Source organism: Corythoichthys intestinalis, chromosome 10, assembly GCF_030265065.1.
Source record: "Corythoichthys intestinalis isolate RoL2023-P3 chromosome 10, ASM3026506v1, whole genome shotgun sequence".
NCBI classification, from domain to species: Eukaryota; Metazoa; Chordata; class Actinopteri; order Syngnathiformes; family Syngnathidae; genus Corythoichthys; species Corythoichthys intestinalis.
In genome coordinates, this window is record NC_080404.1 from 15,859,332 (window position 1) to 15,870,527 (window position 11,196).

The following is an 11,196-nucleotide window of genomic DNA, read 5'->3' on the forward strand; positions in this document are numbered from 1 at the left end:
TGCTTTGTTTGAGCATTACACGACAACATCAATCTAAGGAAGAATTAATGAAGTTATGAATACAGTTGCAGTATACTGTTCAGCATTTGTCACGACATTCGTAGTTTATACATTTATCTCACGTATGTGGTTACTGTATAATGTAAACGTGATATGAGTCATACATGTGTGCTTTTTATGGAAAATAATTCAAATATTTTTGTTCTGATGGTAATAATGTTGAGCTGTGGCTGTGGGTTTAGGTTCACCTAAAGGACTGCATTTATTTTATTTTATTTAGATTTTTTTTTTTAATTATCTTAACTTAACATTATACTTAAGTTCCAATTTGCTAAATATGTTTTGAAAAATAAAAATCCTGTTCAATGGAAACATTTTTTTTTTTTTTTTTTTTTTTAACCCAGATACTGTATATCAAAGTAACACATTTTGGAGCAGTAATTGCAATACCGTGATACCTTGAAACCATGATATTTTGGCATAAGGTTATCATACCGTCAGAATATCATACCAGTACATGCATAATGCGTACAATGAAAAAAAAGGAGAATTTCTATCTGCTGGTTGTTAAATGTACTGCACCTGGTCTCGCAAGAAGCTATAAGAGTGTGAGGAAAAAGTACCGGGTACCATTTCTGTTGTGGGTAATTTGTACTCAGGTTGAAATTGTGCATTGTCCACTGCAAGAAAAATAATTACAATACATGTGATCCTCCTTTTATTTAATTTTAAAACTGAAAAAAAAATTGTTTTTTTAAACAGTACAAAGCAGTCACTTAAAATTTACATCGTAGTTTGCGTTTGCTTAGAATAAATTTGTTAAGATTATTTTCATCCAGCTATTTTTCTTTTTTCAAGAAATCTAATTTGAGTAAAATTTACTTGAAGCACTAGCAGATAATTTCACTTATTTCTAGTAGATTTACACTGAAAACAAAGGAATTTAACTCGTTTAAAGGAGGTGTGTGTTTTGCAGTGTACTTATTCAGATGAGAACTGTTGAGAACATTGCTAGTTTGACACTTAGGTAATTAACACCATCCTCAATATCAATGTATAATGCAATTGTGTAAACGTTTGACCATGATTCTGTGACAGAAAACATTTATAAGCCAAAATTGTAAATTTTTGCCATACTCAAGTACAAATGTCATACATCCGCTTTTTAAACTGTATTTTTCCTGACTATGACTGCCATATTGTTGTTGTTTTGTTTTCTTTTTTTTTTATTAGAAGAAAAGGTGGGAAAATTAACACTTTTTGATTAGTTCTGATTTGTTGATAATAGCCTATACTAATTTAGTAGCCTAAAAGGACTAGTGTCAAACATGGGTACAGCTACCATCTGAGCTGAGAGGATGAACAACAAGAATCAGCTTAACCCACATTTACTTAATACAAACAAACAGTTGTATGCGTACATTACACTAATAAAAAAAGGACCGTTCGTGGAAAGGTAATACCTTAGAAGGAGGTGTGGAGATGCAGAGAAGGGGCAGGGGTCTTCATTCTGATGATTGGAAGGTACAGAGGTAGGAAAGGTAGACCGGTGGGGAGATGCAGGTGGTGTCTTCTCTGGAGAAGGGGATGCAAGTGAAGGAGCGGGGAGCTCAGGATCGGTAAAAGGCAAGATGTGTGTGGGTGAAGTTATAAGGAATGCATCACTCTTCTCTGTGTGCTCAGTGATAGGGAGTCTGGAGGGAGGGGAACACATTAAATCAACAGTTGCTGCTTCTCAAGTAATGTAGACTTACCTCGCAACACCTCTGTGATTTCAGTTTCACCAAATATTGACTTGAAGCATATTATACCATCCCAACTTCACTCAGTGAATCCCTAAAGAATGAGTGAATGGAGAAGCTTGCCTGAATATGTCATGCTCAGTCGTGATAGGCCACTTGGAGGAGTGGATTTGGCCTTTATCCAGGTTCATCTAATCAGCAGTGCTAGGCCCTAATCTGACAGGCAATGCGTTGGACACCCATGCAGCTGTTAGCACTTGCGACAAGCCTCCTGCTAGCTCTAAAAATATTCGGGGAGTCTGCAGAACTAAAGCATGTTTTATTTAAAACAAATTTGGAGGATCTGATCTGCTGGGCATACAGTATATCATAACCATAATAGACTCAAATTATTCAATAAACTTTTGATTTAAAATGTTATTAAGGTAGTGCCTTATTTGATTGTTTTTCCCACCACAATTTTTGCGGCATAAACTCTGAAAGGAACAATACATTTGTAATTATTTATTACTACTTCCTGTTTTTCATGGGGGGTCAGGGTGAGGGGTTGGAACATTGTGACTCAAATGAAGAATTTAAAAAATTCTATAACTCATCAATCTTATTTGGCTGCGCTGCATGTCTCATTCTCTGGCCAACTTGGCAAATGCATGCTAGAAATAGACAAAGCAAAGGCACAACATAGAGTCAAACTATCTACTTCAGTCTGTAAATCAGACAAAAACAATGCAGATAGAAAATAGATCAAGAAAACGCTACACTGGACACCGATTTTGTCTTTGCATGTATAAATGTTAGTTGACATACTGAAGTTAACAGGTGGTCCATTCCTACTTGGCCCAAATTAAATTCCAAAGAACAAAAAGAGTACAACAAGGGAGAATATGTGCTCATTTTCAGTGACACACTTTAAAGATAGCTGAACACTTATTAACACCTGGATGGAGACCGTGTATCTGTCAGAACACGTTTGGATATAAGTGGTTCCAGGAAACCTCATAAAAAGCATATTTCTTGATTTATTTGAGAAAGTAAAAGGAGGAGGCTTAATTTATACATAACAGCGCCCTAAATTCAAAACAAAACAAAAATTACTAAATCTATAAGAGATTAAAACATGATCCAATGCTTTATAAATAATCACAGCCATGAGATGACCCACCAATTACCATGACAACCAGTCTATTTACAGTCCACTGTAGCACTCATTCATTTTTAAAGCAAACATATTTACTTGGCACAATGACAGGATGTTTCCTGTGTGCTTAGTACTTTTAAAAGTTATGAAGAATTAGAAAAGGCAATAAATTACTGTTTCTTTGATACCAAGCAAGTGAGGAAGGTAAAACAATTTTGAATGAGTGAGTCATTGCAAGTCTTTATCACCTTCTGGGCCCTTGTCTAATTACTTGACCCTCACCTCTGCCCATCTGCTAAGGTCAGCAGAGTGCAATAGTTACCTCCAGACCATATGCTATATCCACCTGGATCTACTTAATCAAGCACACAAACATAAAAAAAGGGGCAGTGACTTTTAAAACAACTTACCTACATTTCTGCCATTGAGTCTTACTTTAAGGCTAACTAAATTGATGGAAACACTTCTGTAGAGTTCCGAACCAACAGAGGTACAGTACTTCCCAATATGTTGTAGTCCTTTTCCCCCCTTAGTCATTCACTCACTCTGACCGAGTCAGTCATGCACGCTCAGCACATGCTCAAGTGTTTGTCTTGAAGTCTGGCTTTTGTTCAACTGTCTGCTCAAAGCAAATGACTTCAGAGGACCCGGGTAGAAGAGGGCAGGCTGGGGAGGGAGGGACGTGCTGGCTAGGGGTGGGGTAACACAAGCAGGCAAACTTGCTCACTCTAATAAACATCAGCTGCAATAAATATTGAGTTCATTTCAGCCCAATCTGGTAAAACTCCTTTCTATTAAACATTTCATTTTGATCAAAAAGTAGCATACGTGATCATTTTTGCTTGTATAGAGGTATGAAAAAACATCTGAACCTTTTGGAATTTCTCACATTTCTGCATAAAATCACCATCAAATGTGATCTGATCTTTGTCAAAATTACACAGATGAAAAAAGGGTCTGCTTTAACTAAAACCACCCAAACATTTATACGTTTTCATATTTTAATGAGGATAGTATGCAAACAATGACAGAGGGTGGAAAATAAGTAAGTGAACCATCACATTTAATATTTTGTGGCCCCCCCTTTTGGCAGCAATAACTTCAACCAGACGCTTCCCGTAGCTGCAGATCAGTCTGGCACATCGATCAGGACTAATCTTGGCCCATTCTTCGCTGCAAAACTGCTGTAGTTCAGTCAGATTCCTGGGATGCCTGGCATGAATCACTGTCTTTAGGTCATGCCACAGCATGTCAATGGGGTTCAAGTCTGGACTTCGTCTTGGCCACTCCAGAACATGTATTTTGTTCTTCTGAAACCATTCTAAAGTTGATTTACTTCTGTGATTTTGATCATTGTCTTGTTGCATCCATCCTCTTTTTAGCTTCAACTGTCTGACAGACGGCCTCAGGTTTTCCTGCAAAACATCCTGATAAACTTTTGAATTCATTCTTCCATTAAATGTTTCGAAGTTGTCCAGGCCCTGGGGTAGCAAAACAGACCCAAATCATGATGCTCCCTCCACCATGCTTCACGATGGGGATGAGGTCTTGATGTTGGTGAGCTGTTCCATTTTTCCTCCACACATGACGTTGTGTGTTACTCCCCAAAAAATTCAACTTTGGTTTCATCGGTCCACAAAATATTTTGCCAAAACCTCTGGGGAGTGTCCAAGTGCCTTTTTGCGAACATTAAACGAGCAACAGTGGGGTTTTTAGACACCAGTGGCTTCCTCCGTGGAGTCCTTCCATGAACACCCTTCTTGGCCATAGTTTTACATATAGTTGATGTGTGCACAGAGATATTGGACTGTGCCAATGATTTCTGTATGTCTTAAGCAGACACGCTAGGGTTCTTTTTTACCCCTCTGAATATTCTGCACTGAACTCTTGGCATCATCTTTGGTGGACAGCTACTCCTTGGGAGAGTAGAAACAGTGCCAAACTCTCTCCATTTGTAGACAACTTCTCTGACTGTCAATGGATGAACATCCAGACCTTTAGAGATAGTTTTGTATCCTTTCCCAGCTTTAAACAAATCAACAATCCTTGATCGCAGGTCTTCAGACAGCTCTTTTGACCAAGCCATGATGCACATCAGACAATGCTTCTCATCAAGACATTTTTTTACCAGGTGTGTGTTTTATATTGGGCAGTGCAGCCTTAAACCACTTATCAGTGATTGGGCACACACCTGACTTAAAATCCTTGGTAAAAATTGGTTTCAATAGCTGAATAAATACTAAATGCTGAATAAGAGGGTTCACTTATTTATTTCCCCCCCTTCTGTCATTGTTTGCATGCTATGCTATCCTCATTAAAATATGAAAACCTATAAATGTTTGGGTGGTTCTAGTTAACACAGGCACAGTATTTCCATCTGTGTGATTTTGACAAAGATCAGATCACATTTGATGATTTTATGCAGAAATGTGAGAAATTCCAAAAGGATATACTTTTTCATACCACGGTAACTCAGTATCAATACATAAGCATCAAATATGAATATTACAGTATTACAGTAAGTTTTCCATTCCACCGTTAAGAATCTGTACACAAACATTCAATGTCACTAGCAAAACGTCTGGTATCATTTTTTCTTATGGCATATACTTTATGTGAGTATTGCCAAAACCTCATAAGAAGAAAAAACACTCTTACTCCGCTACTTTGGGCTAGAATCGTTACATTCTTCCTCTTTATTCTACATATTGACTTTATTTTGCAAGAGATGCAGACATTGGCAGTTTGGCACTACCAGTTACACCAATGAGATGTCGCAACAATAAACACATGACTCCATTATACCATTCAGAGGTAACAATGCTTTTTTTCTCCACGAGAGGGCACTCATGCTCTTTGGATGGGTTTTGGGTCATAGTGTTCGGGTCTAAATTTGATGATTTTTGTATAATCTTTTTGGCATAATACGGTCATGTAATAGGTATAGTACTGTATAAAAGGAACATTTCATATATATTAAGTTGTGATGAGAAAAAACTTATTTTTAAAAATCAGACATAGTAAGCAGTTACTCACAATGTTACTCATTACTGGAGTATTCTTTTTAATGAATACTTTTTCTGCTTGTACTTGAGTAAAATTTTGGATGACTACTTTTGCCTTTCCTTGACTAATACTATTTAGAAGTAACACTCCTCTCACGAGTCAAATTTTTGGCTGCTCTACCCACCTCTGCCAAAAGTATGTGACTAAAATGCCTTGTACAAAAAAGTGAACTCTTGAGTTGAGGACTTCTACAATGCTACTCCACTTAAGCCCAGTTGGTGGCGGTAATGTACATTTCATTCTGTTGACAACTGTCAAACAAATTGCTCTGCCCAAATATTTAAGTGACCAGTTGCAGGGACAGAACAAGTGCTGTGACTGACAAGCAACAAATGCTCATCTGGCATGTCATGACTGCTGGGCACCAGTGATGGGAGAGTCCCTCATAAAAGCTCGTGAAAATAATTGTGGGTATGATGATACACAATATAACGTCAACCGTATCCTTATTTGTTAACATGAGGCAGTCAGTGTATTAACTGTATCCCTGTGAATGGCGCAATCCTAATTGCTAGCACACCACACCCTTAAAATGCAGTACAGATTATTATTCAACTGGTGAGACAAAGAAATTGCATGTCTAGTAGATTTAAAAACATACATTCAATTATCTTCCAAGCCGCTTATTCTCATGAGGGTCGCAGGGGAGCTGGAGCCTATACCGGCTAACTACCTGTATAGGCAGGATGAAGGGTACACCTTGAATGATTGCCAGCCAATTGCAGGGCACAAGGAGACAAACAACCACTCACGCACTCACTTACAACTAAACCCAATTTGGAGTGGTCAATCAGCCTACCATGCATGTTTTTGGGATGTGGGAGGAAACCGGTGTGGCCACAGAAAATCTATAGACCCTACCCACCGACGTCACAAAACCACGTGCTCGCTGTATGGTTCCGCCCACTTGTCCGTCATTTTGTCTCTGTATTAGCATTGGTTTCAATTGATCGAGGAATTTAAAATGCATTTCATGGAAGACCCAGTGCTTTCTGATGCCGTAAACTCACTGGATGTGTTGCATAAAAGGCGTTATGTGGAAAAGCTTCGTTCTATACAGTCGCCAGATCCATATTTGATGCCCAAATCGATGTTTTTCGACCCACTGCCTTCGCCCTGTCTGCCTGACATCTGCTACGCTGATATTTACAATTATCTTGTCCACACAAAATCAGCCTATTCTCACGAAAATTTGAAAAACTTCAAGAGCTTGGAGGCTTATAAATACTTCGTTGCTGGTTGGGTGAAACAGGTCCTCGTCCACGAAAATTCGGCAGGAATCTATCTTGTGCTTGGAAAGGTGAGTTACGAAATTTTCAATTCAAAATCTTTTGTTATTGTTAACATCCACTGTCAAGTCTAATGTATTTCATGTCGTTTGTCAATGGAGTTAAGGCTTTTAATGTTTATATGGTTTAGCGATAGCACTCTCACTACATACATACGTGTATGTTGTCGGCGATTAGCCTAGCAATGATCTTGTGGTTATTGTGGTTATTTGTCAGCCCAAAACCCTCTAAGTATATCTTAAATGCATCTTACCGGATATAAAATGACTACTACATAGTCTGTGGTGATTTTTTGGTGCCCAGTTTTCACGTCGAATTGCAGCCGTCCATTTCGCTCTCCTCTTTGGATCCCTCGGAATACGGTACAACTTCAAGTCTCTCCTTCCATCTTCTCTGTTAGTGCAACCAACAGCCACACACGCCTTCACCATTTTGATTATTAATGTTAAGGAGCAGAAAAACACGCCGTAAATAGGAGGAATGTACGTAGCCGTAACAGGTTAACACTATGTTTTGACGGACAATTGGGCGGTACCATTCAGGAGAGCGGAGTTGTGACGTCACGTGGGTAGGGTCTATACAGGCACGGGGAGAACATGCAAACTCCATGCAGGAAGGCTGAAGCCCAGGATTGAACCCTTGATCTCAAAACTGTGAGGTGGATGTGCTGACAACTCGCTGAAGTATATATACAATACACACCCCCCGAAAAATCAAAAATTTATGAAGTATGTTTACTTTTTTGAAAATATATATTTTTTAGGTGTGTTCAATGTATTTATTCAGATTTAACAGCATTGGAAAGAGATACATACTGTATAAGCAGAGGTGGGTAGTAACGCGTTACATGTACTCCGTTACATTTACTTGACTAACTCTTTAAGAAAAATGTACTTCTAAGAATAGTTTTACCGAGCCATATGTGTTACTTTTACTTGAGTAGATTTGTGAAGAAAAAAACTACTCCTACTCCGCTACTTTAGGGTTACACAAGAGTCGTTACATTTTTCCTCTTTATTCTACGTATTAGATTTATTATGTTTTTTGCCAGCGATGCCAAGAGTAGCTCTACCAATTTCCCCAATGAGACGTCGCAACAATAATCACATGACTCCATTACACTAAACTGACGCAAGCTTGCCGTTCTATGAAGACGTTAGCCTGTTTAATCACGTCGCATCTTTAAAGCATCGTAAAAAATGAAGTATTTGACATAGAGCGCGGATTTAAACCTCTCACCCAATTTGGAACCGAATGACCACGGAAAAACTGGAGATACGATCCTTTTAATTTCATAATAGCAACTGTGAAGGAAACATTCACTATTCAATCTAGGAACTATTTTCTCCACTTGAGGGCACTCATGCTCTTTGGACGAATAATGCTTCACTTCTGTCTTTTTTTTTTCTTTTCCTGTAATGGGTTATTGTACAGTATCATTATAACAACACTCCATAAAGATAATTTTGTGCTGAGAGGAAAAAAGTACCATTGTTTAAAAAATGAATAAATAAATACCGTAAGCAGTTACTCACACTGTTACTGAATACTTGAGTATTCTTTTCACTGGATACTTTTTTACTTGTATTTGAGTACATTTTTTGGGATGACGACTTTTACTTGAGTGATATTATTTTGCAAAATAACACCACTCTTATTTGAGTAAATGTTTTGTCTACTCTACCCACCTCTGCATATACAGTAAGACATGTGCCTCTCCCCAAAGTATAATTTAAAAAAATGTTATATGTATTTTTAATAAATGGTTTTTAAGTAGCCTGGAACTCCAGACTCACCGCCGTTCCAGCGATTGAGTCTGGCGACCGTCCCGCGGATAAAATTCCCAGGGCGAAGCAAGCCACAGCAAACAGCGGTGTGGACCAAAAAGCGACGGGCAGACGTGACGTTGGTAAAGCGACAAGAAACTAGCGCGCCGCGAGCGGAAAACGGAGAAGTTTGTTTAACGTGGCTAGCGTGAGACAGACTGTTGTCAATGACTTGTGTCAATGTGTTTTTGGTCATTTAAAACTGGTTTTACCGCGGATTGGAACATATTCGCGGCTCTCCAATTCGCCATCTGTGTTGTTGTGGCGACGACTTCGGACGCGCAAGAGTGACGTTGCTCGTCAAGAACACCTCAGGCAAATAATCGAATCTGATTTCACGGATGATTTCGTTCAGCTCGAGAGGCCATTAAGGAGTTGGGTCCCAGAGTATTCTCACAGTGTTTGAAAAATATAGGGAGAACAGTCTGGCCATGCACTGCAAATGTAATAAATATGATGTAAATGAGATATTTATAAAATGAAGCAATGATTTGACATGTATAAATGCATATATCTTAACATTTTTAAATAAAATGCAGATTTTTTTTTCCTTATTGAAAAAAATCTGCGATGGACTGAAAGCGTGGTATAGAGAGGGATCACTGTTATATAAATTTGAGAGAAAAAATCTTAATCTGAAAATATAACATGAATTAATAATAATTTAAAAAAAAAAAAAAAAAAACACACACACACTTAAATGGTCATTTCCATCACAGAGTTAGAGTTACTTCAATCTATTTACATATAGGCCTATGTGGCTCCTTAGTTATGGATTACAAACCCGTGACTTTCCATCCACTTTCAGAATGTTAAGGAGAAGCATGACCCTATTGTTTATTCTTACAGCAGGCGGCTTACTGGACTGATAATAACAAAAGATCCATCAGGTTTGTTGTTAAGTAAAACCTATGGTGTTATGAGTAACAGAGGTTTGTTGTAGCTAATATTTCATCCCAACAGAATGGAGCCAATTGAAACAAACTTAGAGGTAACAATATTAGTTTTAAACATAGATGCTATTACTTTAGCCAGACACTTACCCACTTTCTTGCTCCTCCAAAGCAGGATCATTGACTGTGGCTGTGGTTTCTTGCGCTGTGTTATCTGGTTCCTCCTTTGGATGTTCACTGTTTTGCCTCTTCTCTGGTTCTTGGTGGTTAATTATTTTCTGACTTTGTTTTAAAGGCTCCTTTACTTTTTTCTCATTGAATTCCACAACCTCACCTGTGATTTCTGATGGTTCTGTGAGCTCAACTTGATGTGCTAATATTGCTGTGCTACTTATTGGATGCTCTTCAATACATTCCTCTTCTTTTTTGTCCAGTTCTGTTTTCTCCTTTTCTAGCTGTTCTGCCAAATTCACTTCAGGTTGTAACACTGCGATGTCTGTTTGCTCCTGATTGATCTGCTCTGGCCCCACAGGAGTAACTACCACTTCAGTAGGAGTGAGAAACTCTTGCTGAGGAGACTCCAGAGATGGGAGGGGTCTGAAAAGCATCATAAGAGAAGGGGGAGATGGAGAATTGTTTAGTTTCACACCACATGCACAAGGAACGACTGTCAAACTACAAATGTGTCGGTTTGCCAAGGTAAAGCTGCCTGGAGTGTCCGATTGCCTGTTTTACAAGCTGTACTTTATTTAGTTGGGTGTCATACTATGTCAAGCTAAGTGTGCCATGTGGGAAAAAAAGACAAAAAAAGCTCCATTCAAGACGTGGAGAGATGTCGCAGTTGATGTCATCCTTTTGATATAAAGGGCTGCATTACTCCCAGTAGGCCCTAACATCTGACCTCAGCTCCAGTCAACACAAAGTGAAGCAGTGTACTCACCTCCTCATTCATATTCATTGTAAGCCTGTTCTCTTCAACAATACCATACACAAGTGTTAAACATAGTTTCACTCTATAAGGCTGTATACAAGCATAGCTAGAAGCTACACAAATATGAAAGATGTGATGATGTTGTCTATATTGTACAAAATTAATTAGGTGTCTTTTGTCTGATTTGTTGTTGTAAAAGCAAACCCCAACCACAATATATAAGCACCAGTCATCTTGTCGCGTAAACGTGTAAAATACACATTTTTTAAAGCTAATATTTAGGTACTTAACAGGGTATTTAGAAGAGCAAC

General features: G+C 38.4%; 1 protein-coding gene across 10 annotated transcripts in view; it reads right to left on the reverse strand.

The window, feature by feature from the left end:
* Nucleotides 1–11,196, reverse strand: part of tacc2 (transforming, acidic coiled-coil containing protein 2) — a 77,026-nt gene that overhangs the window by 37,102 nt on the left and 28,728 nt on the right. For 9 of the 10 annotated variants that reach the window (XM_057847773.1, XM_057847777.1, XM_057847776.1 and 6 more), the window contains 2 exons: nt 10,105–10,551; nt 1,464–1,694 (listed from right to left, as the gene is read on the reverse strand). In XM_057847773.1, the coding sequence (XP_057703756.1) occupies nt 1,464–1,694; nt 10,105–10,551 (678 nt within the window). The remainder of the gene's footprint in view (nt 1–1,463; nt 1,695–10,104; nt 10,552–11,196) is intronic. The other variant, XM_057847778.1, reaches the window with a different exon arrangement.